General features: G+C 36.3%; 2 protein-coding genes across 5 annotated transcripts; one reads left to right on the top strand and one right to left on the bottom strand.

The window, feature by feature from the left end:
* Nucleotides 1-38: 38 nt before the first annotated feature.
* On the bottom strand, nt 39-4,662 carry LOC111445305 (protein FLOWERING LOCUS D). The gene is made up of 5 exons (XM_023083598.1): nt 2,746-4,662; nt 1,193-1,954; nt 1,061-1,106; nt 847-971; nt 39-587 (listed from the first exon to the last, which is right to left on the bottom strand). Exons 1-5 carry the CDS (start codon nt 4,553-4,555, stop codon nt 556-558), a joined length of 2,775 nt encoding a protein of 924 aa, XP_022939366.1. The 5' UTR covers nt 4,556-4,662; the 3' UTR covers nt 39-555.
* Nucleotides 4,663-5,796: 1,134 nt separating this feature from the next.
* LOC111444981 (exocyst complex component SEC8) lies at nt 5,797-27,057 on the top strand. 4 transcript variants are annotated; one of them, XM_023083141.1, is made up of 27 exons: nt 5,797-6,156; nt 7,893-7,947; nt 8,443-8,655; nt 8,982-9,155; nt 11,028-11,132; nt 11,533-11,642; nt 12,806-12,979; nt 13,939-14,116; nt 14,229-14,335; nt 14,932-15,236; nt 15,354-15,517; nt 16,034-16,149; nt 18,681-18,751; nt 19,087-19,217; nt 19,305-19,354; nt 19,915-20,015; nt 20,536-20,648; nt 20,790-20,901; nt 21,995-22,188; nt 22,311-22,396; nt 23,871-24,057; nt 24,141-24,218; nt 25,220-25,321; nt 25,450-25,524; nt 25,788-25,883; nt 26,287-26,336; nt 26,423-27,057. In XM_023083141.1, the coding sequence occupies exons 2-27, from the start codon at nt 7,906-7,908 to the stop codon at nt 26,508-26,510; spliced, it is 3,222 nt and encodes a 1,073-aa protein (XP_022938909.1). In that variant the 5' UTR covers nt 5,797-6,156; nt 7,893-7,905; the 3' UTR covers nt 26,511-27,057. The 4 variants fall into 4 exon arrangements, with proteins under 4 accessions (XP_022938909.1, XP_022938910.1, XP_022938908.1 ...); XM_023083142.1 differs by having other exon boundaries at nt 5,797-6,054; XM_023083140.1 differs by lacking the exon at nt 5,797-6,156 and adding an exon at nt 6,182-6,240.
* Nucleotides 27,058-27,423: the final 366 nt, after the last annotated feature.

Here is a 27,423-nt window from a genome sequence, read left to right on the forward strand (position 1 = left end):
ATCTCAAACAAATTATGGATACGTAAATAATACTCATCTAATAAGTGAAATCGTCAATTATATTACGCAATCTGTCTTCATTAAACTAAAGCTAACAATTCTACCCTCTTTCTGTTATAGCAGAGTACACATTTGGCTGCAGTAATATTTACTGAGCATAGAGCAACTTTGCTCTAAGTGAAAATTCTAACAATCAACTTTGAAGTAAATAATTCAAAACCTTTGTCACCCAATATCACATGAAAGTCCATTATACGTTGCTTTGGAAATAAAAATGATGCAGATCCGCTCAGAAGGTGCTGATTCCACTGTGAACAGGTGCTGAAGCTTTTTCTCAGTAAAACAAGCTCAGCATCTACAGGTCATGGCTCAGGTAATACTATTTTCGGGTCAGTAATTTCAGTTTTACCGAGCTCAATTGGTTAAGACATACGTTCCAGCCGTGTTATTGCAAGGGATCTATGTTTTGATGGTTTCGTTGTCTGGCTGGAACAAAGAAGTTGCCTTTTTAACGGTTAATCGTGTCGATGGTAGAGAGTCTGAGGAGAAATCTACTCATTGCTTCAAAATGTCATGTTGGTTTTGATCTGTGAGAGGCATCAGAAATTTTATCAGGGAAGGTTGGATGATCATGACATGAAGTAAAGCCAATCTTATCAGTCTTTAACCATTGGTAAAAAAGAGTTATTCAACATAACCACACACTTCAATAGAGCGCAAGTACATTCATGGTAGAGGAGATAATTGATGGTTCATCTGAGGCTCGATGTAACCACGATGGAAAGTCCATTCTCGAAAAATTCTAAAGCGTATCACTCTTAAAATCAAGAGGATTAGACTATTTACCTGAACGAAGGGCTGCGGAGGAGTCTTGATCCATCGGTTTAATGTTCTCCAATACTCGATCGTTCGATGTGTTTGAAACAGGAGCATCTGCTACCTTGGTACTGCTTCTCACTATTTTGGCCCTCCTAAAGAAGAGAAACCAGATTGCCAAGATTGGAAAATCAATTTCAGAAAATCGATCGTCGAAGGAAGATGTTAAGATATTTAAATGTACCTGACTACATTTCGCTTCAGAGTGCTCGTTTTCATCTTCGATGTCCCTTTAGAAAACGAAGTAAAAAATTGAAATTTGATCTACAATAAATTTGACTGAAATGGGGGACAAGTAGATGTAGATCATGCTCACCTGTTTTGAGAGCCAAATAAGTTGAGGAAGGTTTCTTATTCCCCCTCTCAGCTTTAATGGAAGCAATTACAGAATCAGCATTAGGACCCAGACCTTTTCTTCCTACTAGTCTCACTCCTAGCTTCTCACAGAGGTAATTCAACCTCGTTTCATCGCCCCCTCGCACCTCTCGGAGTTCGAGGGCCTGTTGCCTCGACAACATTGTATAAACATGAAGCTGTTGCTGTTGACTAAAGTGTGACTGAAGTTGTTGGAAAAGCAACTTATTTGTGTGCTGTTGATCTGAGTTTGAACCTTCATGGTTCTTCTTCTGTGAATCATTAAATGTCACCCTTAGAATGACTGTTGACTTCGGGTCAGCATTCTTTCGACCAAAAATGACAGAGAAGCTTCCGAATTCTAAATCTGGCTCTCGAAATAGATCTGCAAGAAGACAAGCACAAGAGTGTGCATTTTTGGAAGGGCCTCTATCAATCTTCAGCCTCAAAGCTCGAGCATTGGCGTAGTTGGCCATATTGGCTGCTTCTCTTAGTCCACTGAGAAACGCTCCATGCATAGTTGCTGGATATCGCCTCGTAGTTGCCTCACCAGCAAAGAAGAGTCTTCCATCTCCCACATTTTCTGCTAGAATGTCGTAGTCATCACCCGATGCCCCCACCGCAACATTTGAGTAAGAGCCGAGACTAAATGGATCGCTAGCCCATCTAGTACAGACTGTTTGAATAGGCTCTGGGACATCAATTCCTTGGGGTTCATAGATACCTGCATCTCTTTACGCTAAGAATCTTTTAACATCACATAATTAACTAGAGCAATCATTTGAAAGTGATATTACAAACAATCCAGTAGGAACACACAATGAAGACAATTAAGAACACTCAAAACACTTTAAAACATCAAAAGGGAGAATGGAAAGGATAGAAAGCTAGGGTTCTCCTGGTCCGACGTTTCTAAACGTGATGTACTCGGACATCTTAAGTTTTTCTAGAAGGCTCCTTTCCCACTAAAACTTTTCATCTGAGGAATTCTTCAACAAAATTCTTACTTTCCCACAAAAAAGAAAGAATGAAAAATCAATTAATGCTATAAAAGAAGACTCGGTGAGAGATCATTAATTTCGATCCAGGATTTCAAAGACAGTCCCTTTTGTGTTCTAGAAATGTCTGCGATCGAGTAAATAGCTCGACAAATGAATGGATCAGATCAAATTGGAAAATTGAAAGATTTGTACAAGTTATACCTTTCATCACCACTTTGAGTAAAATCGAAGGAATGAATATGTTAGATACCTGTGACTCGAATGGTGAAATAGTATCTCTCTCCAAACATGTTTTTCTATACAAACCACCGAGGGCACTAAAAAAAGTCTAACTACATTTTCACAGGATCAAAAGTCGTCATTTTTAATCTTGCCCCTTATCTTAAAAAATCAAATCTAAATCGTAACCATGTAATCTCTTCGAGTAAAAATGGTAGACAACTAACTTTGCAGGGAAAAGTTCAAGTTAAGAGATTTTTTTGCAGAAAAAATGGCACGAGCATAAAATTATTACCCTTAAGAATTTCAATAACCCGGGTCACAGCATCTGTAGGGGGCATGCTCTCAAACTTATGTGCAGCTTCACCTGCAACCAAGGCTATCAACAGAGGACCGCCAGCAACAGTTGCATAGTTGTAAAATAGAAAGAACTCTCCTCGACGGCTTGGATCATCAGACAGATGCCCAAAGGTATCAAGATCCATTTCCCAAAACACACGGGGAAAGAGCATAGCAACCTTATTCAACAGTCCAAAACCCAACCTCTTTATTCCATCCAGCTTCCTCTGAGGCAATTCTGGGATGAACTTAATAGAACCACTCTTCAAAACGCCCAGAGGTACAGTACACAAAGCCATATCACCTTCAAAGACCTGGTTTCCAGCAATAACCTGCACACCATGACTACTGTATCTAATGGTGTGAACTGTTTTCTCATATAAAATTGAAACATTTTCAGCCAGTGCTTGAATCAACCTTCCATTGCCCCCAGCCAAGAAGCAATGATCCCCTCCCATGTCATACGGATCGTCTTGGTCCCAGAATGCAAGTGAAAGCTTCGATAGCAAACCCGCATTTGCATATTCTAGATTAGCAAGATGCCAATTGAACAAGTTCATCTCTTCACTATTAACTGCATCCTCATGAGCCTGCCAGAACGTTTCCAGTGCTGCACCGAGAGAAACGTCGACAGAGACCTCACCCATTGACTGCCTCAGCATACTTGCCTTATCCAAAAGATGGTTAAATGCAGTTTCCACCTTCAAGTCCATATCAGGATCCACGGGCTTCCCGCCCAGCCTATAAAGTGGACACTTATCTCTAACCTTATGAAGAGAATAACCTAATTGTCTAGCCATAATCCCAAGTGGGTTTCCCAAGGTACCAGTCAAAACACTCCCACCTAAATCTGCAGCTGCACATACCCTATTTCCTCCCTCCATCTTCTTCGTATACACCCGCCCGCCTGCTCGCTTCCTGCCCTCCAGAACAGTCACTTTAAAGCCAAAACGCATCAGTTGCCTAGCGGCAGCAAGCCCTGCCAGTCCCGCGCCGACCACAATTACATTGGGCTTAGATGGTTCGGAAGGAATCTTTTCTTTGATTGCAGGAGCAACCCCAAAATTAATATAGCCATGTGAAACCAAGTAATTATAAGCAGTGTCTAGTAAAGTATGACAGTGTGTAGGTATAGAATCAATAAGCATCTCCTTAGTCACCCAATTCGACACATTCTCACGCCACTTAGCAATAATGTGATTCCGAATGATAATATAGTTCACCTGTTCAATACCTCCGATAACAGAGACCACCCGAGCATCAATTTCATCCTCCGTTAAGTGATCAGCAGGAAATCCGGCCGACAGCGCAAGTAAGGCCTCGGCAGTGGATTCTTTATTAATCACGATAATCTCATCGGCCACATCTGGAACATTAGCACTAGAACTTTCAGTGCTAGTTCTGGCTGCCGGTACAGAAGCTGAAGAAGAGGAGGAAACGATGCCGTTGTTGCCGTTGTTGCCATTGTTGCCGTTGTTCCCGTTGTTGCCATTGTTGCCATTGAAACCTCCGATGGGAAAGGGAGGGAAATTAAACGACGTGACGCTTCGTTGTGGTCTGCCTCTTCTCCGCTTCTTGGGAACAGGAAACGGAAAAAACTGGCTCGAACCAATATTAGGGTCTAGATTTGGAGTGATACTCGTGTTGATCGTTGTATCGGAATTAGGGTTAACATTGAGGCTGAAGTTCTCTTCCGGCAAAAACAGAGTGAACGGAATCGGCGGGAACGAAGCAAATAATTCGGAGCTCTGGTCCGACGGATCCATGATTTTCAGGTGATCGTGAGTCCGAACAACTGAGAGGCGGTCGTCGGAGGAGAGGAAAACAATGGACGGTTTGTTTATTATCCGACAGTGGGTAATTGGAGGACTTACCCGGGAAGAAATCGAGTTTACAAAAATACCCCTACGTTTTATTTTTGGAAAAATATCATTATTATATTATAAACAATTAATTACGTTAAATATAAAATTATTGTTAATTATTTTATTTTAACAGTGACACATTAATAATTTTAGTCCTACCATTATTATATTTCCGATTATTATTTTTTTTTATTATGAGTTGGACGATCTGATTTGGAATTTTGTACTCTGAATCAATGGATCGTATCTGATGTTGAGAAAATCAGTGTAAGAGTTTGACGGTTGAAAAGAACGAGAGTATGAACCTTTTATTTCCTTCGTCAATATGGTTATTTCTTATGTGGACGGACGGTCATGAGCTCTTTGAAGTCCTCCCAATGAGTCGTAGATGGGATATTCTCATAAAGGTCCATTTACAGGCGAGAGCCAAACCCTATTTGTCTCGTCTCGTTGCTTTTGCCCCTCTTTGAGTGCCTTAAAATGAGTCAATGTTGATCGATGGTGTGGAAACTGTGATGTCCCACATTGGTTGGGGAGAAGAACAAACCACCGTTTATAAGGGTGTGAAAACCTTCCTCTAACAAACGAGTTTTAAAGCCTTGAGGGCAAGCTTGAAAGAAAAAACCTAAAGATGACAATATCTGCTCCCAGTAGATCTGAGTCGTTACAGAAACACATCCTGATGTCGAATTCAAAAAACCAGCAAGAGATTTCCCGCTCTTCTTTGATCTGTGTCTCAGGGCCCAAGTCACGAGACTACTGATACGGGTCGATATTACTTTTATCGACCCCTTTTTTTGTAGTTTTGAGGGAGGGATTTGTAAGTCTGCTAATATATTTAAACAATTTTTTAAAAATAACTTATATTAAATTGAGAGTCATGTTTAATATATTATTAAAATTTTAATTTTATCCCATAAATTTTAAATTTTTTTAAATAATAAAGTTTAAAGACTTATTGGGATAAAAAAAAATTAAAAAATTTATTAGAAATTTTAAAAAATTAAAAAATATATTTCACACCAAATAAAAATTAATTTTTTTTTTAAAATCCCAAATAAAAAATTTAAAATTGTATTATAAATAAATATCTATATTACCAATAACGACTAATGTTTCCCGCTGCCGGTAAATCGCCACGCGGTTGAAAATTTAGTATGGTTGGGGCTTTAGGGCAAGATCGGCGGGTCAACTCCATTTCCTTCGGCATCACCATTTATCACGCTCTGAGCAAATCAGAGCTGTAGTTCAACATTTTCTCTCTCTTCAGCATTCCGTTGTAGCTCCGGACTCGGTTCATCTCCGTCCCCGGCGGCGAATTGAACCATCAAGTCTCGGTGGCAATCAATCTGTAGTCTCTCGCTCTCTTTCTTCATTGACCTGTGCACTGTTCAATTTAGGCAAGCAACATACGATTTCTGGTTCAATTATCTCTCGTTCTTTCCGTCCGTTGTGATCTCATTTCTTCAGTCGTCTACGACTGTCAATGTCACTTGATTAAGGTCTGTTTGTTTGATCTTTCTCAAGGTTGTTCGAATTAAGCTATGTTTAATGGCTGAGGTTGCTGGTGATTTATCATTTTGTCGGTAATTGAATGATGATTTCTGAGAATTCATGATGTGGGTCTGGCTTTTGGCTGCTGGGTGTAATTTTTTTTTTAAGGTTTCAGTTTATGCAATCTGTTGTTATTTATGTTGAGCTTGTTGTAATGCGTGTAAGTATCGATCTCATCTTGCTCTCAGTTCCTTCCTGGTTGTCGTCGTCTACTGTAGTCTGGTGTAACTCGGGAATTTGTGACGTTTATAGAGTGTACTTCTTTTTTGATATCTTTAGTGGCCTATGCTATGCCCATCACGGTCCCGACCTCTAAAAATTGGCTGTCAAAATATTTGTAAGGTTTTATCTACGAGTTTGATTTCATTACAAAAATGCTTATGCTAAGGAGGTATTTAATCTTCGTAGTTTTCTTGAACGGTTCAGGGTTTTATCCTTTGTAAGTTTAATGTTTAGATGAAATTTGTTTCTCAAAATGAGAAAATGAGTTATTGCTTTTATGCTGCATATTGCTTATTTCATGTAGAGTGCATATAGTTTTCAAGGGGGAGAGGAAAAGGATGACATGCACTGGCCTAATTCGTTCTAGGAATGTTATTAGTGAATACTGTGTTGTTTTGCTTTCGTTTGTTGTCGTAGTTGGTTTTTCCCTTTCAGCTTGGTTTCTAGAGTCAGTTGAACGACTTGAGCGGGGCTTCAATGGTTACCATCTGCTCTTTTAGATGAAGGCTTGAAATAGGAATTTTTATGGCTTTCCAGCCCCTCAAAATATCTGCATTGGCATAATTCATCTTAGGAGTGTTTGTTTTTTTTTTTATAAATAAAAATAATTATTTTTTATTATTTTTATGAATAACCGAACTTTCATTGAGAAAAAGTAAGAAAAATACATGAGCATGCAAATACGGAGAGCCCACAACAAAGAGAGGCAATATACAAAAAAGGTTTCCAATCTAACAAAATAATACCTAACGGGTGATTTTAAAAAAGCTTAGTAATTGATGCCCCATAGGGATACATTGAATCTAATACATGACCACCCCTCACTCAGAGGCCTCTCAAGTCCTCTAAAAGCTCTGTCTCTCTCCCTAAAGCCCCCAAACAATGGACACACCACAACTTGCCACAGAGCCCTACCTTTCTCAGGATTCATGTAAAGGAGGATAGAGAAGGAACTCTTCCATCATCTCTGTGTATCCTATATGACTCCTAACTTCATAAGAAGAATCACAAGCTTAAAGAATATGATTAAGAGTTTTTGCGCCATCAAGTTGGGCATCCTCCGTGAAACCCCATCCAAGTTGTTGATTCTTCCATACAAAAATTGCCATATAGAAAACTTAACCTTCTTTGGAATTTGAACCTTCCGTGACGAGGCAAATAACATATCATTCTCGAGAGTGGGGTTCACTAAACAAAGAAAAAAAGATCTACACACGAATCCTTCAGAAGGACTAGGGTTCCAGATACAGTCCCCTCTCATGGGGCTACAAAAAAACTCTCCAAGCACCAATAGAATCATCCAATGTTTCCCTGTCAGACAAGGCTTGAGAGTTATAAATGTTATTAGTGAGTACTGTGCTGTTTGGCTTTAGTTTGTTGCTATAATAGGTTGCATTGCACTTTCATCCTTGGTATCAAGAATCAGTTGCGCTCTAACGGTTACCTGCTTGCTCTTTTTTAGGCAGAGGCTTGAAATGGGAATTTTTGATGGCTTGCCACTCCCTCCCGGGAAAGCTGTAAGTCTTCTTTTAGACATTCATTTTCTTGCAGTTTTGTGGTGTTATATGAGTTATGGTTCTTCATTCCTTCAATAAATTGTTATAATTTTCCATCAATTTTATATTTTATATTTTGCCATGTTTGAAAGGAAAAATTCCTTATGTGAATACATGATCACATTACTGTACAGAAATATATTTGGAGGTTTAAATTTGTGTTTGAGTAATAGTTCGTAGCAAGTTCTATTCTCCTTCTGCATAGCAGGAAAAGTTAATTGATTAATACCTTGAGTTTTATTCTCCTTGTGGTATTTGTATTACCGAGCATGCCTTTAACTACCTGACTGATGAAATAATTTTCCTACTTATCCTTATATTGAAATAATTTTTTCCTAGAAGTGGGGGCAATGACGTGTTAACCAAGTTTTGTTAAATATCAAACATCGAGATTGACATTGTTCTAGAGGCTATATGCAAACTATCTTTATATTTGGATATCTATGTTAAATGCAGTATTTGAAGGATGAACTTTCAAGAGTTGATGAGAGTTGGGCTGCTGCTCGGTTTGATTCACTTCCTCATGTTGTTCATATCCTAACATCAAAAGATCGTGAGGGGGAAGCACAAGTTTTAAAGGAGCAGAGTGATGTTATTGAGGAAGTTGTGGATGAAGTGGTGCATGCTTTTCACAGTGGTTTCAACAAAGCCATTCAAAATTACTCCCAGGTTTACTGAACTTATTTTTTGCCTATATGCTCGCTTCTACTCCCTGATTAGGGATTCAAATGCTCTCTTATCCTTCCAATTAGTCGTTAATCTTGGTCATATTTACTTTAGTTGAATCTATCAGCTGCATTAAGATTTCCTTGGTCTAATAAGTATCTTGTTTTTTTAATTAAAAAAAAAAAAAAGGGAGGTGTTGAGTTGCAGGAATCTCTACAATTCATATTTGTTATAGAATTCTCTAAAATTCATTATACAACTCTTCATATTTGTTGTAGAATTCTATATAATTCATTATAAAACTAATTTTTTAAATGATTTTTCTCCAGATATTGCGTTTATTTTGTGAATCTTCCGAAAGTATAGCAGTTTTGAAGGTTGATTTAGCTGATACAAAAAAAAGTTTCAGTGCCCGTAACAAGCAGTTGCATCAGTTATGGTATCGTTCAGTTACTTTGCGTCACATAATATCCCTTCTAGATCAAATTGAGGGCATAGCTAAGGTATGCCCCTTTTAATATTCTGGTTATAAAACATTACACTACCAACTATGGTAATCTAAAATCTGTAAATTGTTGAAAACTGACTTTTGGGTGGGATTGTATGTCATAATATTCTACTTTATGATCGATGCAGCATAGTTCTTAGAATGTAAGCAGTAAAAAAGCACTTTCAAGTGCAACCACAGACCTTCTATAGCTATTTCCCTTACGATCACAGGCCTTTGATGGCTATTGATTGCACTGGCTGTTGACTCCTAAGGCTGGTAGCTAGTCATTTATAGGTAATGGCCTGGCTTGATATAAATTATTCTATTTTAGATGAACAAGACAGGACTTAGAACAAGGTTTTCCTTTTCCAGCAACTAACAAATAATAAAAAGAATTTCTTGTTGATTTCATCAACACGTTTTCAGCATTTAGTCCTGCCTGAGTTACATGCCATACTGATAAGACACCAATCATTTCTAATGCTCAAGCTGATGAGGTACGGCAAATTCAATTATATCAATAGTCCATTACTCCCCCTCACTAGTGGGTTTGAAAATTTGTAGAAGGTCAAAAAAATGGAAATCAATGGAGGAGGAAATGACATTATAGGGGTTCAAACACAGGGCTTCCTCCATGTTAAATCACCTGGGTTACAGTAAATTTTATTAAATCAATAATTCAACACATATGTACCTACATAATTATGTAAATTCCCATAGATTATTGTTTGTCTATGTAGTATCTAAATAACTAAGTGGTGATAAAATGTGCCAGAAAAAAAAAGAGAAAAAAAGAAAAAGAAAAAAGAAAAATGAAGGAATTGATGAAAAAGGCATGGATACATTAGAGGGGACATGTGCATGAGAGTACACCAGAATGAAACGATGGTGAACAGCCCTAGGAAGCACGAACACTTTGCTCCACTTTCAGACATGTCGGACACGGATACATCTAAACTCGTGTCTGACATGTAAACTTGAGCGTCTTTTTTCTTAGTAGATTCAGACACGTGGGGGACAACCTTAAAAAAACTCAAACCTTTGAAGGAGCGACACTGAGGTGGGGTCAATCAAAAGTAATGGGAAGGTAAATCACAGATGAAGGCGAAGAGAATAAAGGAGAAAGAAAGAATCGGGGGAGTAGAGGGCTACGTTAGGCAAGTTGGACTTTTGTCTTTTTTTTGGGTTTAAGTGGACTTATATGATTTTACTTATTGGCCATTTAATTTTCATGCACTATTTAATATTTAACCTAAATTCAATGAGTATTCTTTTTTCATCCACCTTTTTTTTAATATTTAAAAAAAATATAGTATTTTGCGTTTGATTTTTAATATTATCTTAAAAAAAAACATGTTTCCGACATGTTTGTGTCCTACATTTTTAGAAATTGGTGTGTTCATGTCATGTTTGTGTTCGTGCTTCTTAATAACAACCCAATTAAAAGATGCAAAGAGATTACAGAATTGTTTTTTGTTATATAAAAGTCAAAGGAGGGGCAATCTAAATTTCTCTCATTTTAAAAACCACAAAGAAACTTCGAAACAATTACCACAAGTCATTATACTGCAAAACCTTATCTACTGCAATCTTCTATTTTGTTTTCTAATCCCTAAAGAAGCAGCTATATGGATATAAGACCAATCGGACTCTGCCTTTAACATTGAGACCTTTAAGCAAATGAAAGAATGAATGTTCCAACTTTTCTTGGAAGAATGTGTTTTCTCTTCTTTTCAAGGCCTCATGAATTGAGGTACCTAATGGCTATGCCCAATGTTGACCGTTACTTTTCTATGAAAAAAGGGTTCAATTTTAGTAGAGAACTGTTGTCACTCATTCTCAATAGTTGTAGGCAGGCATAATATTCATCTGAAACATGTCTCAGGTTCCAGGGAGAATTGAAAAACTGATTGCAGAAAAGCAATTTTATGCAGCAGTTCAACTACTTGTTCAATCGGCATTAATGCTTGAGCGAGAAGGGCTTCAAACAGTAAGTTTATTTAGAAAACTTTAGTTGCCAACAGGAATATTTTGATTCATCAGTTCCTTTCTAGTGTGACTATTGCCCTGTGTTTGGTACGGAGAGGTGAGAGGAGGGGAAAGAGATAGAGGGACAAAGGGGAGGAGAGTGTGGGTAAAGGGAGTTAGTTTCCATCTCTTTATGAGAGGTGAACTGGGTTAGGGGCTATTATCATGATTTAAGAATCTGAACCTAGGATTTAATAGAGCATGCTCATTTCTTCCATCCCCCTGTAAGCTCTATTTCAATTTAATGCTTCAGAAGTCTCTCTTCCGGTTCCTTTTCACATATAGCTGTTATTTCTAGTACTCGAAGGACGATTTGCTTGTTCTATCCCGGTTGCCCTGTGATGACTCCAATTCTCGTGTAGGTTGGTGCTCTTCAAGATGTGCGATCAGAGTTGACAAAATTACGGGGAGTTATTTTTTATAAAGTTTTGGAGGATTTGCATGCCCATCTTTATAATAAGGGTGATTACAGGTATTTGATTTCTTCTTGTTCTTTTTTTTTTGTTGGCTTGATGTCAACTTATACGCATTTTTATGAATTACGATGGTGTTACTGGTCATTGATACATTCTCCAGTTGTTGGTTGTGGTTCGTGTTATTATGTTTAAATACCATTTTGATGTACATTACTGTTAGGGACACTATGAATTTAGACTGATAGAGATTAAAATGAAAGTAAATATTGTTTTGGTTCTTGAATTTAATTCGGTTTATAATTAAGTCCAAGTACTTCTGAATATTTGAATTCAGTCTCTGGTTTTTTTAATTAAATGTTCAAACTTGTTCTTGATTAAACTTCTTTAGTTGGAATTTACGATTGGGACTTAAAAGGTGCATTACCTTGTAGCATTGCAATCATCCTCTTAATGGCTTAATGTTGGAAAACAAAGTAAGCTAGAATCATCCTGAGATAAAGAAATGAGATTATATTTGTGTTTGCTTTCCTTTTATGTATGAATTCTTGTCCTGCTTTTTAATTAGTATTTGTTTTTTCTATGACATTCTCTTTTCTTTTTATTTATTTTTCCATCTTTAAATGGAATACTTGTCCAATGTCAGCATGGATGTCCTATGCGTAAGGGTATTATTAGACTAATAAATATCAAGAAAAAATGTAGTATGTAACATACACAGTTGGAAAAGTCTGTGCGTAAGTCTATGGTGTTTGCCTAAAATTTTAGGGGCATCCTCACTTTATGATGCTACATGAAGTTCTTTTGATGACTGGTGAACTTGTTTCTTTGTTTCCTGAAAGTATACTTTCCTTTTGTATTGGCCTTTTCTAATCCCCTTTTTAGTACTTGGAGTAGTTTTCTTATCTCCTCATCATTTTTGTGTACCCTCACTTATTGATAGTGAAACATCTAGCATCAGTCACCACAAAAGGAAGTTTGGTACAATTAAATTCATTTAGGTGCTTTGGATTTCGGCTACTTAACCTATGTCTGATCTCAGAAAGCAGATCCTCTGTTATAGGAAAGAAATTTACAGAAAAAATCCTCCGACAAATGGCCACTTTTGTTGTCTTTCAGCCACTTGCTCGAAGGCAAACTATTTGGTTGTGTAATGACATATTAGCTATGATATTTGTTTTTGTTGATGTGAAGTTGCTACTGATCTAATACTTTTATGCAGTTCAGCAGCCTCAATCATGCAGGAAAGGGACGATGAAGTACCGACTGCTGAAGCTGTTGCTTTGTCTTTGAATAGCTCACAATCTCTGTCTAGAAGAACCAGATCGCAGAGAGGTGACAGTCAGTTCGGCAGTCATGCAGATGGATCATTTAGAGCAGGTTCTGTTGATGATGGGTAAGAGTTTTCACAAACTTTCTTCGACTTTTTTTTCTCCTTCCATCTTCTCTCTGCAGCTGCTACTTTACCTTCTCTATTGAAAGTACTGCTCTTTCCCAGTCTTGATAGAGGTTTCTATAATTTATCTGTTCATTTTGTAAATTTGGTATGTTCTCAGAGTTCTTGATTTAGCTTGACTGATGTGAATATTTATGCTGTCATCTATTTAGTAAGAAACCTGTTGTATATGAATACAAAAAAGAAAAGAGGGAAACAGAAAAAACAACCCAAGGGCTGGGGGAAAAAAGCTCCCCCACCCAACAAAAAAAGCTAATTACAAAAGTCCCTCCAATTAATTTTAAGCTTTGTCATTGATTTCTTGAGCTTGAACAATTTGCTTGAGGATATCCTTGTTTGGTACAATGTAGTATTTATAATCAGTTTGTTCTAGTAGGCTACAGCATTATTATATTCTTGAATTGTTACACTTCCATCACAAATTGGGAGGGGACTCACATTAGGGAGGAAAGATGGCCCGAAACCAATGAGCTATTAACAAAATCTCATTGGGTTACATTACTAGTGAAATTTTCTTTAAAAACTTTTTGATGCCTGCATGCAAACTATATCTCCTTGGGTTACATTACTAGTGAAATTTTCTTTAAAAACCTTTTGATGCCTGCATGCAAACTATATCTCCTTCAATCCAGGGCCTTCTTACACAGAATCATATGCAAAGGCCATGTTCTCTCGTCTGCTATTCCATGGAGCAAGCGATCTATTCTTCAATCTAGGGCTCTCTTATACAGTATCATTTATTATTAGTTTATGGATTGTAAAATGGCATTATGTGAACAGAGATCAGTAGTATGTGCTCCAATCATTATGATGCAACATTAATTTTCTGAGTTAAACGTTGCTGATATACACGAGGAAATTATGTTATTTTCATTATTGTTGTCTTCCCTTGTTTCCAGGTCATCATTTGATGGCCACGAGGAAGTTAGTACTCTGAAATTAAATGATGAAGCTGTTTCAGACGGCCAGTCAACTTTTTCAAGGGTCAATGGTGTAGATGGCGGGTTAAAGGAGGCAAAACTGACTTCACGTCAATTGCCAACATGGCTTTCAAATTCCATTCCAGATGAATTTCTAGTAAGAAATATTATTTGAATAAAAGATCCGATAATTCTTGTGGTCTTACAGTTAGATCCTGTAACTTTTCCCTCGACTTTGTGGTTGAGTTTCTATTAATTTTTAAATGTAGGAAACAATAAAGAAGCTTGATGCTCCGCTTCATGTGAAGTATTTGCAGACCATGATTGAATGTCTGTGTATGCTTGGCAAAGTGGATGCCGCGGGTGCTATCATGTGGTTTGTTTCTTGCCAAATCGTCTTTGTTTTCACCTGAATTTGATGCTTTTGCTTTATCAGCGTTTGTATGAAATCTTATAATTGCTACTATCCTATGTCTCTTTTCAGGAATTTGGTTTTCTTATTTTATTATTATTATTTTTAAAGTAAGATACATATGTATTTTTTATACTGTGAAATATAAAGATGGGGAGCTCCGAACATTGGGGGTTACAAAAAGGCTCTCCAATTTTCGAAGGTCATTTAAATTGTTATCTCAAAAGGAGACAAAAACATTATTAGGGTGTGCTGACATTATATATGTATATATTTTAAAGTTGGGATATAGTTTTAGATGATTTATCATTTAGATGAATGTTCATTTGGCTCTTTCTTAAGAGTTTCATTTTTTAGAATCTAAATCTTGTAGAATTTGCTTCCATTCTATTACTTTGAGGAGTATTCTTACGCTTTTTCTAGATCTCTTTTATTTGTAATTATTGCTTTATTTCTTTACATGATCCAATTTATTGTACCAGGAAAAGCACTAAATCTATATCTGTTTGATCTGAATTTATTTGATCCATCAACTTCCTTTATGTTTTCTTATCTGACAGCCAAAGATTGCGACCAACTATCCATGAGATTATAACTTCCAAAATCAAAGCTTATGCCGAACAAAGAAATTCTTCAAGGTTAGGCTTTGGTCAAGCTGTTAGATCTGAGACTGCTGCTCATTTTATGAAGGGACAGTTAGAAAGTTTCCATGTACCAAAACATAAGTGCCAGAACGGGATTTCACTGGCTGGGACACTGATTGCAGTAAGCCCTGTCTCACCTGTGATGGCTCCTATGGGAAAAGCACAGACCTCTGCGAGAGATCTTCTTGATTCTGTTTTGGAAACTGTTGTTCGTATATTTGGTCAGAAAACATTGTTCATATATACATATAATGTCTTGATAAAAATATTTTTCACATATTTTTGGCTTCCCTTCTCCCCGAAATGCTCAGTGTTAACTGCCAATGGTGTTCATACAGAGAATCATGTTGTTGTTGGGGAGCTTCTGGAAGCAAAAGTATTGCGACCAGCAGATATGAATACACCAAAGTCAATGCCATCTGAAGATAACTGGAATCCAGACTCTGAAGCATCTCAACTTACTGGAGGTTATACTATAGGCTTTGCCCTCACAGTTTTGCAGGTAAATGTGTAACTTTACTCTCCTTCTCTCTTCTTCTTCTTCTTCTTAAAAAAAATTAATTTTTAAGTTAATAAAGAAAAAGGAAGGCCAAAGCCAAAGCATCAACCTTAATGGACAAAAGGACAAGAATGGCCCTTCTCCAAAAAAGTGAATGGGTCAAACTAAAAGCTTCCTATGTTGATGGTGTAAGTGAAATGATTACGAACGAACGTGTGTCGGGCAATTCAACGGGGGCCATGAATTGTATAAGATCACGTAGTTATTGGGGGCCATGAATTGTATAAGATCACGTAGTTGAAGTTATATCAACACCCACCCACATGTCGCTCACTCCTCCTTAAAGTTGAGGGTTCTCTATTAACCTGCTAATAGAGAACTCTCAACTTTTAAAGGGGAGTGAAGGACATGTGAACCATCAACTTCAAAGGCGAATGAAGCATGTGGTTGGGTGTCGATATCTCTACAAAACTTGTTATCTAAAATGTATGTATTCTGATCTCTTCGGCTATGAAACAGAGTGAATGTCAGCAATTCATTTGTGAGATTCTGCGAGCAACTCCTGAAGCAGCATCAGCTGATGCTGCTGTACAAACAGCTAGGCTTGCAAGCAAGGCGCCCTCCAAGGAAAAGAGGCATGTATTCAATTCATCTTCTTTATCATTCACGAGCTTATTTTGGAACGCTTTTCTACCTTTGTTTGAATATCTTTTCATACTATTATCTTCATGTATCCCTTGGCACATTTACTTAGCTATCAACCTTCAGCATATTCTATTTTGCTTATTTCTTCTTTATTGTTGCTTTTCTAAATTTTGTTGCCTTTTGCTCTAGTCCTCTGGATTTATGATTTAACGTTTGGACTCTGAGGGTGGCTTAAGATGTAATTTCTTGTAAAGTTTTTGCCCATACTACAGGCAATATATAAAGGCGGTCATGCTGTTTTCTCCTTTACTCTTTGGTTGTGTTGCTGTCAAGATTGGATTTAGTGTGACCGTGAAGTTTAGCAGTAGATTCTTATTACTCCTGTTCTCCTGTGTTTTTTTTTTTTTTTTTCCTTTTAAAAATAATTGAAGGACAATAAAAAAAATTATTGATTTTAAGTTGGAGATCTATCTTGTAACCTGCTTACAGTAGTTGGGAGTTGTAGCCCCACCCACTTTATTTATCAATTTCTTGTTTCTCTTCTAGAAAAAAATCGACAAATATTGATTTTTCTATCCCAAATGTCTCAAGCTGTTTTACAGATATGCTTCTTCATCATATTATGGAATGAATTTATGAGAAAAGGCTGTTCTGTTGGTACCTCCTGCTTGTTTTTGTGAAATTGGAATTTGCCATTTCTTCTAGGAAACTATGATTTCATTTAAACTAGGAAAATGTATGTGCCATAGTCTGGTGAGATGTCTTAATTGGCGGTCCTTTCTTTCAAGTTCTTATTGAAAACATTTCTGGTCATGGAGATTTCTTTGAGTAGAAATCTTTTTGGCATTCAATTAAAGAAATAAACAACCAACTTTCGGGTTCTTCTGATCTTGGAAAGTTCGAATCTTTTTTCTTTTTCTTTTGTATAAATTTATTAAAAAAAAACTCACTTTTCTTATTCTATGGAGGATGGTCGTAGGGTTTTGTTCTAGTTACACTTTGGTTATTGGAAAGCTTGTTTTGTGATTGATTCCTTAGTTTATTTGGTCTGGTTGCAAAACCTGTGTTGTCACTCTCTCTCTCTAAATTACTCTAGTTCTTTTTTGATGGAAACACGACAAATTATATTCATGAAAGTAGGAGATAGTCTAAAGGCCTTAGGGATGAGGGGTTCCTAAGGCGGTTCACAAAATTTTCTTGTGTTTCACATTCTTAGCACGTAATTAGGGGTGTACATCCAACTCGACAACCCGAACCAACCCAACCCAACCCCTTCAATTCAGGTTGGGTTGGGTTGGGATACTTTTCTTGAACCCGCATTGACTCGGTTTGGTTTTGGGTTCGGGTTCGGGTTCGGGTTCATATGACAAAAACCTCAGGATGACCCAAACCAAACAAAACTTATAAAATACATTAAGAAGTTTAGTGCACCCATGGGTTTGTCAGAGTGGTAATTTGGGCTTACTAGAAGTACTCCATGTGCAGGTTCGATTCTAGTTGAATTCATCTTTTTAGTTTCTTTTATATATATATATATTTTTATTTTTAGTTTCTTTATATTATTTTATTTAGTTTCTTTTATATATTTAAAATTTTTCTTCTAAGTATAAAAAAAATATGTCTATTTCATACTATTTGTAACTAACCAACAACCATCCATAAATTTTGTTTTAATTTTAAGAATATGGTTTATGAAAGATTATTGATGATTTATACCTACATTTAGGTTATTTTGAAACAAAAACATATAGTGTTCAATGTTCATAGAGTATACACATATTTGAGTAATTTTAAAACATATTGTTTATTGTACCGATTCTTAACTGAATTTTTTGAAATGGAGAATTTCTATATTTATGTTGGCTGGAAAGCAATTTTAGAATTCTTTTTACTTTCCATCTATCATTTTTTTCATCGGGCTTGGTGGAAAATAAATGAATTTAAATACCAAGTTTGGTCAAAAGTTGAAATATTTTTACAGTATTTTTTATTATTTATTTTTGTTATGTATAGTTTCTTTAAATTAATCACTTTTAGAGTAACAAATTCTCAAGAAGTGCCGGTATTTAGTTGTCTTTAAATTTATGACAATGTTGAACTATGTTAAGATGTTACAATTTTCTGTCGTTGTTGATGAATTTGTTTTTTGAATAATTATAGATTGATTTGTGTTTGTTTGTGAACTTTTAATATCTTCTATCTAAAGTTGTATCAAAGAATTATGAATGGTGCATAAATAAAACTTTTTAAAGAAGTTAACAACCCGACAACCAAACCCGTAAATAGAGGGTTGGGTTAGGTTACCAATCCAACCAATCCGAACTTAGGTTGGGTCAAAAAAAAATCCCTCAACCTAACCCAACTCGGACCATGTACCCCCTAATGATAATTGTGTTTATTCTTACTGGTTTTCTAGTCTGTACAATATTCATGCCTCTAAGGTATGAATGATATGCTACTAAAATTCCCCACGTTTATGGTCAACTTATTTTTCTTGAATTCTTATCGCAAAAATGTGCAGGGATGGGGCAGATGATGGTCTCACCTTCGCTTTTCGTTTCACAGATGCTACGATATCTGTTCCTAACCAAGGTGGGTATAAACTTTAGTACATGCAAAACAGAATTTTTTTGTTTTCCTTAAACCGATAAGTCAGTTTGCAGTCAGTTTCAGCAAGCGGTACTCTGACCAAATCGTGAACTATAAAAATTGATGAATTCCATTCCTTCAAGTGTTTTTATTTGATTATGTTGCTTTCATAATGGCCATTAATGACCTGCTTTTGGAGCTCAATTGGATAACCTTGTATAGATATTCATTCAATGCAGTTTTAATTATCATGTTGTGTTGTGTGTGTGTGTTTTCACTCCATCTTCTCTATTCTTCAGCATATCTGAGTATTTTTCTATTTGTTAATTATTATGAAGATGCGGATCTCATTCGCCATGGATGGAGTAGGAAAGGCCCCAACGTATTACAAGAAGGCTATGGATCTGCAGCTGTCTTGCCTGAACAGGGCTTTTATTTGGCAGCAGCCATATACCGGCCAGTTCTTCAGGTTTCTGACTGTTATTTATGCAGATGATGTATATGATCAGACCCATCGATATTGGTTTCTGTTCTTACATTTTGATGTCTTCCCCAGTTCACAGATAAAGTTGCTAAAATGCTTCCAGAAAAGTACTCGCAGCTTGGGTAAGTTTTAAAAGCTAGAAAGGTATAATGGTGTGTTTAATCTAGACACTACTTTAAGAGGATCTCCACTTGAAATGGCTAATTATTCATTGCATAGTTACGTTATTCGTCTATTCTGCATCTGTGAATATATGAGGGAGAGACTTGCATGGTTTAAAGATGACATGCTTTGATGATCAGCTAATATTAGGATAAGTTGGGTTGTTTGAGAAATTTCCACTGTATCTAGAAGTCCGTTATCAGTTGCCGATAGCATATGCAGGTTGTAGGGCACGAGATGGAAATCTAGAACAACTTATCCTGCAGCATTCATTATTTGCTCTTCTTTATCTTTTATGTGTGCATGCGCATGCACTTTTAAGTTTATTTTATATGCATTCATTATAGAATGTTAGTACATGTATATGATAGTGAAAATATATTATATACATTTATTTGACAGAATTGGCTGGTTTTTGGTTCGTCCAAATACATTATCTTCAGAATTCCCTTATTACTCTTATTATTTATTATTTTTTGCATTATTATTGATTTTAGTTATTTGATTCCTGAAATTATAGGAATGATGGATTGATTGCTTTTCTGGACAATTTTGTGAAGGACCACTTTTTGCCGACTATGTTTGTAGACTACCGAAAAAGTGTGCAACAAGCTATTTCAAGCAAGTTTTCTCATCTCTCAGCTTCTCCTTCTAAAAACTATTGGAGGATTGCAACTTGAATTAAGTTTTCAGACAATAGAATACCTCATAAAGTTAACCCCATTTATTTATATATATATTTTAAAAAGAAGCATATTACTAATGCAAGCAGACATCGAGGCATAGAGTGAAGCATTGTAGAGGTTCATCCAAGAAATTTCTGTTTGCTGCAGGTTGGGGTTAAAGATGGAGTTCCTGTGGGATTATAGTTAAGAAAAACTGAACTGTGCTAACCATGAAAATAATATCCAGAAAAGGCAATTCTCATCTTTCTACATTGACCCTTTTAATCAATATGGCATAATAATATATTCGAACATGGATTTTTTTTGGGCGTTCGGAGTTTAACTTTGTAAAAGAAGGAAGAATCTTGCTTGTATGTTCAGTCTGATACTTGATCAAAGACTTGTCAGTTGTTTGTGCCCAATGGGCCATGACATTTCTGGTGAACTATATTCCTTAATTTAAGGCCTCTTCATAGGTCCTGCTGCATTTCGCCCAAGGGCTCATACTGCTGCAATTTATAATACATCTGTTGAGAAGGGTCGACCAGTTTTACAAGGACTACTGGCTATTGATTTCCTTGAGCGAGAGGCAAGTCTATATTTCTTCAATGGAGAAAGCTGATTTCCCTCCTTTGCAATAATATTTCACCTTTTCTTATTTCATAGTTTGATATTTTATGTATATGTTTGGCCTAAAAATTTCTGATTTGGACTTTCTAAATTGTTCTAGGTTATTGGTTGGGCTCAAGCCATGCCCAAGTTTTCTTCCGACATTGTGAAGTATGTACAAACATTCCTCGAGCGAACATATGAAAGGTGTAGAACATCATATATGGAGGCAGGTGCTTTTGTTCCTCTTCTGCACTCTTTTTTCTTCAGTTGGCATACACTTAATACTCATGCTATCCTTCTAATTTTAGTTTCCTTGTTTGATTATTGAGTTTGTTTTTCCCCTTGCTTATTCTTCGTTGGGTTTGAAGTTTTAAATCATTACGCATTCGTTCTTGATAAATGTTGCTCAATTTCGCATGTAAGCTCAAAACAATAGAAACCCTGTTGTGGTGTTTTCCCAAAGCAAATATACCATATTTATTGATGGTTTGGAATTGGTTGGTGACCATGATATGTGGTGAATATTTGATGTAGACTGTTATTATTATTTTACATATTATCAATGAACTTGTTTGTATAAAAGAAATTATTACCATTATTTATGTAGTCATGGATCAGATTTCTTCAGGACAACTCAAAATCTTTCTTTATGCTATTATCTTTCAGAAAGGAGGTCACTATATAGAGCATTTAAAACTGAAACCTCAATAAAAACAACCCACGCAAGAAAAGTCAACTAATTAGGAGATTGTTTGATGCGGACACAACATGGCTTTTCCTGTGCTTGCATACCACATGATAAAAAAATTGAATTGCTACTCGTGTACCACGTGATATAAGAATTAAAATAACAGCTACCTGTATACTACATGATACAAAAGTTAAATTAATAGTTAATTAAGATCGTTCAAGAACCACAAAGAGTGCTATTCCTAGCCAAAGTGCCCACTAAGGCTGTTGAAGCATGCCTCCCTGATCACATGTTCCTGGAAGGGCTTTTGTGGTTTCCCTCTATTTAGAGAAGCCTCGTATATATATATATATATATATATTTTCTGAAGCCTCTAGTTTTGAAGCCATAAAAGGAACCGAACATATCTTTCCAGAATCTTCGTTTCCTTGAGATTATTCTTTAATTGAATCAAAGGGAAAAAATTATTTTTTTAACAATTTTGGGGGATTTGGCCAAGTTGAAATCGTTTAATTAGTGTTCGTTATCCTAATTGTTTGATAATTATACTTTAATTGATACTACAATTACCCTGTAGCATGTTTCTTTTTTCAAATCAACTTTGACTCAAGAGTTGTTATAATTCCAGGCAGTTCTTGAAAAGCAGAGTTATATGCTTATTGGGAGACACGATATTGAGAAATTACTGCGACTTGATCCAGCTAGTGCTTGTTTATCAAATCTTAGTAGCCAGTCAGACCTGGAAAATAATACTTCTGATGCTGAAACTGCTGAGATTGAATTAGAGCTCTCCAATTTATTATTGAACTTACCGTCAATTAAGCAGGTTTGGAAACAATATTCTCGTTAACTCAACTAAGTACATTTGGGTTTTGCCTCCCTTCCATTCCAGAGACAACATAAAAATTAGAATGAAGCTTACATGTTTTGTTAACTATTCTTGTTTAGGAGTATCTGATCCGTGATGATCACAAACTAATTTTGCTGGCATCACTTAGTGACTCCCTGGAATTTGTTGCGGACTCTATAGACAAGTAAGTTTCTTCATTTGGTTGTTCATGCATGTTTCGTTTCGTTTCTCTTTTATTTTTGTTGGTAAACTTCAATCGATTCAAGTTCAGGCACGTGTGATTTATAAGTTGCTCGTTGAAGCGTAACATAGATGACCCATTTTCTGTTCCAACAAAAGAGTTGGGGAGTGTCACATTTCACAGATCCAAGTACCTTGTATATGTCATCCTCTAGGCTTGTTTTGTAGCAATCTTTGAGAATAACATGCTCATTTCTGCTTGTGCATTAGGATCTTTTTGGAGATCCTTCGATTTAGTAACACATTTCAATTTAAATTTGTTGCTTGGTTTAATTTATTACTTAAGTGATTTCTTCAAGAAAGTAGGGACACAAACATTAAAAGTTCTGGTTTACCTAAGTCTACGCAGAAGAAAGACAAAATGCCATATTTTCTTGGAGATTGACGTCATAATTTGGGAAAATATATGCAAATGATGAAAAGTTGGATAACAAGCTAAGAAGCGTGCAAGAAAGCCTAGTGGAGGTGGGAGCAAAAATAGAAGTGATGTGTCGTCAGTGGTGTTAGGGATAAGCAATTGAAACTGAAAGTGGGGGTTGCAGTTTCGATGAGTGACTTTGGAGTTAGATGCGTATTGATGAGATATGTAAGCACGTTAGTTTTCAAGTTATTCTAAGATTAGATGGGCGCTCATGTTAGACCACTTGCCATGTGCAAGGGGGACACATCAAATATGTCACAAAATGTACTTATACGGGAAGACATGCAACGGTGTGTCGACATTGTGCCCCTTCCTATGGGTCGTAGGTTTATACACAAGTTTGAGCTCTCGCTCGATATGCATAAAACACACTGAATGGATTCTCGAACTGTATGCCCAGATGGATGAATGTTTTGAAAGTCCCGAATACAAAGTTAGCCCATGAGTCTGTTCTTAATAAATGTGTCCAAGCGAGCAACAAAGGTAGATGACATCCTGATGTTTAGGGTGCATTGTGAAGCATCGATGGGACTCGATAAGTCCCAGATGGCACGGTACATGCCCGATACGTTCTGGTAAGCATTGTAATGGCATCACAAAGTTTGTTAGGCGACCATTAGGTCGGGAAAACTAGTAGGCCGAATGGAGCCTTGTCAGTAGTATTATGCCCAATAGGTCTTGGAAAGTGCCCATAGACAATGTATGCTTCAATGTTCTTCCTCTCTCTTGGAAAGTGCTAATTGTCTTTTCATCATTCTTAAAGAGTTTGGACATTTGAGGCTTTCTTTACTTTTTAGTATGGGATGAAACAATTCTTTAATTTCTATTTTAAACATATTAATTTGTTTCATATTAACAAAGGTATTTGATGTAAGTTTCTTATTTGAAAAACGGAGCCACATTTTTAAGTTGAAAAAAGTTTTTGGCGCATTTTTTTTTTATGAATTTGATAACCATATGCTGTATCCTAGGTGAACGGTTTTTTGTTTGCATACAGGTTAGGACAGACAACTTTGAAACCTTCCTGTCAAGCAGAAGTTAATGGCAGCCACCATCATACCCGGACAAACAGTGCCCTTACTCGAGATCTGGCATCATTTGCAGAGGAGTATAGAAAATTATCTATTGACTGCCTCAAGGTTTTGCGTATCGAGATGCAACTAGCGACACTTTTCCATTTACAGGTTGGAAATTTGTTATTCCCAAGGGTTTTAGAGTTTGCTTGATCGGTAAAGGAAACAAATTGTTAATAGTTGTACTGAAACAGGAAATGACAACTAGGGAATATATGGAGAACCAAGATGCAGAAGAGCCAGATGACTTCATTATTTCCCTCACTGCACAGGTAAGTTGGATGATTATTTATATGGGATAGTTATGTGTCAGTTTAAATTTAATTGAATATATAATTTCATAAATAAAAAAAATTAGTGAATCTCTTTGGTCGATATTAATTAAACTCTTGGCACGTTCGAGAGAATATCTTTTCTTCTTGATACGATTGCATTAGCTAAACTGTATATGATGAAAACAATGAGCACTTTCAGTATTTGAAGGTAGTAGACTCTAGAAATTATACTAATTCAATGAGAATAAATTCAAAAATGAACTTCCTTTTACCAACGGATCAGATTATAAATTCACAAATGCTCCCTAAACCCAAACCCGAATATTTGTATTGGGGCGGGAGTGCGAGGGAAAACCCGAATCACCCTTTTATTTTATTTTACTTCATTTTATTTTCGGGAGGGGGTAGAATTTATGAGGTGGGGAAAGAATGCTTGACCATAAGTAGGTGATGTTATTCAAATAATGGTTGAGTTCATTTTTGTAGCCATTTTGTATGGAAGGATTCCTAGAAATCCCCTTGCAGTTTTCCCACGTTCATCTTATATCGATGCCTGGGCATCGAAATGTACCCAAATCAAAAGGATTTTACAAACCCATGAGATTGTTTGGTTTTTTAGGATACCCGTTATGTCAGAGTTAACATTTAGAATTGTAGCCCTCAACTGTTGTAACAGCTCAAGCCCACTCCTAGCAGATAATTCTCTTTGAGCTTTCCCCTTAAAGGACTTCCTCTCAAGGTTTTAAAACGCGTCTGCCAGGGAGTGGAGAGGTTTCCACACCCTCACAAGGAATGTCTCGTTCTCCTCTCCGACCAACCAACGTGGGATCTAAATACATGGAAGAGAGAATCCATAATTTATTTTTGCACTTTTGTTCCTTGCTACCTAGTTTTATCATGTTCAGTGTTAAACAATTTATACCATGTCCTGAAAGTACTGTCACTAAGGGGCTCTACTCCTTTAAAAAAATTTCACATATTTTCTTTCTTACCTATAGATAACACGTCGAGACGAGGAAATAGCGCCTTTTGTTTCAGTGCTGAGACGAAATTACATATTTGGTGGAATCAGTGGTATTGCAGCAAATGCATTTATTAAGGTTCATATCTTCATTGCATTTTCATACGTTCAGATTCCTCGGTAGTTCTCATTAGATAACTTCTTAGATTCGAGCTTTTATTTAAATTTCCTCCTCGGTCCCTCTCACCGATAAGATTGTGTGTGTAGGCGGTCGCTGACATGAAATCTATCAATCTCTTTGGAGTTCAGCAGATATGTAGGAATTCAATTGCACTAGAACAGGTACGTCGATTACATTGCATTGTCTCTAGAATAAAGCGAATTATGAGGATTTCGTGCAACCTTTGGTCATAAAAAGCCGAGTTATGGCACTTACATGGGTACCTTCAGTTGTTCTAATGGAAGTATAAAAATAATCTTTAGTTGGATTATATTCGGTCAATCTCAAAGTCATGGCTAGAAATTTATGCAACAGAATGCAAAAATGTTTATACAGCTTTAATCAATCTCTCACTCTTTTTTTTTTTTTTTTGGATAATTTACAGGCCTTGGTAGCAATTCCTTCGGTTAATAGTGAGGTAGTACAACAGAGATTAGATCGTGTGCGTACTTACTACGAATTATTGAACATGCCATTTGAGGTAAGTTGTTTAATTTCGTTCTTAAAATCTAGGTTACATCACTAGTTTAGTGATTGATGTTTGAGGGTCGTGTTTATTTGATTCCTTAACTAAATCATTAGTTTAGTGATCGATGTTTGAGAGTCGTGCTTATTTGGTTCTTGGTTCCTGAACTTTTAGAAGTGTTTAATAAGTCACAAAACTTTCAATTCTTTTGTCCAATAATCTCTAACAAATTCATTTCTTTATAGAGCTAATTGATGAATTTTATATTTTTTTTGATAACTTAGGAGCTAAATTTGTAATTTTGAAAGTTAGTCACAAGCCTCGAAGTTGAGTGATTAAATTTGTAGTTTAACCTAAAATCTATTTGTTTAACGTTTAGCAACGTTCCACTGGCCGTTACAAATAACTTTTCCTACAGGCCTTGCTTGCCTTTATCATGGAGCACGAGCATTTGTTTACTGCAGCAGAGTAAGTCAACAGTCCACATTCTGCTTAATTAGGATGATCTTGTGGAACTGTTGATCCTAAACAATAGATGTGTGTTCTTTTGACAGGTATGCCAATCTTCTCAAGGTCCAAGTTCCAGGAAGGGAGATTCCACCCGACGCACAAGACCGCGTATCCGAGATCTTATCCCGTTAAGATACTGCCACTCGGGTATCCGATATCTTATCCCGTTAAGATACCTGCCACTCGGGTATCCGAGATCTTATCCCGTTAAGATACCTATCACTCGTGTATTTGAGATCTTATCCCGTTAAGATACCTGTCACTCGTATCCGAGATCTTATCCTGTTAACTTCCTAAATGCTGCTCTGGATGGCCTTTGTTCATGTCATTCGCTATTTTCAGGGATATCAATACAAAATGTGAAGCATACTATAGCTCTGTAGTTTATGAAGTGGGGCGAACAGCAACCTTGATGATGATGATTCTCTCCTTCAATGGAGGCTGCTAGCCATCCCATGGTTTCTCCATATGCTGTTAACTTTATCACTTCATTTATGGTTGTGTTTTTAAAACAACTTTTGTAGAATCAATTTTGGTTCTTTTTTTTTCGACTTGTTGGTGCTCTTTCGGTAACTCGATGCAGGTGGGTGAGAATTATTATTAGTTTTTTTGTGTACGTGTACATGTAATGTAGAAATGTTACTTGTATAAAATTGTATTATTATTATTTCTAAGTTCATCTGAAGTGGGTCTAAGTTTGAGTATGATGTTTTTAACTATCTTAAAATTAACACAAATTATGACCTTAAAGAGCACAAGCACAGAAGATGTACAGAGAATGCCTTTTGTAAATTATTCTAGAAACTTCTATTTCGAATATTCTTCAATACTTAAAAAATATTTGAAAAGATATTCAATATTTTATCTTAAATAAATAAAGACCAAACTTTATAGCGTAGCAAAAATCTACTTTGAAAAAAAGTTGGCATATTCCCATGTTTTACTATCTAGTTGAATATCCAATTAAATTAATTCAAAGCAAATCTTATATTTGATTTAGATCAATAATTTTCCTTTCTTTTTGCTTCTACAAGGAATCAATTTG

This window comes from Cucurbita moschata, unplaced genomic scaffold (assembly GCF_002738365.1).
Source record: "Cucurbita moschata cultivar Rifu unplaced genomic scaffold, Cmos_1.0 Cmo_Scf00007, whole genome shotgun sequence".
Taxonomy (NCBI): Eukaryota; Viridiplantae; Streptophyta; class Magnoliopsida; order Cucurbitales; family Cucurbitaceae; genus Cucurbita; species Cucurbita moschata.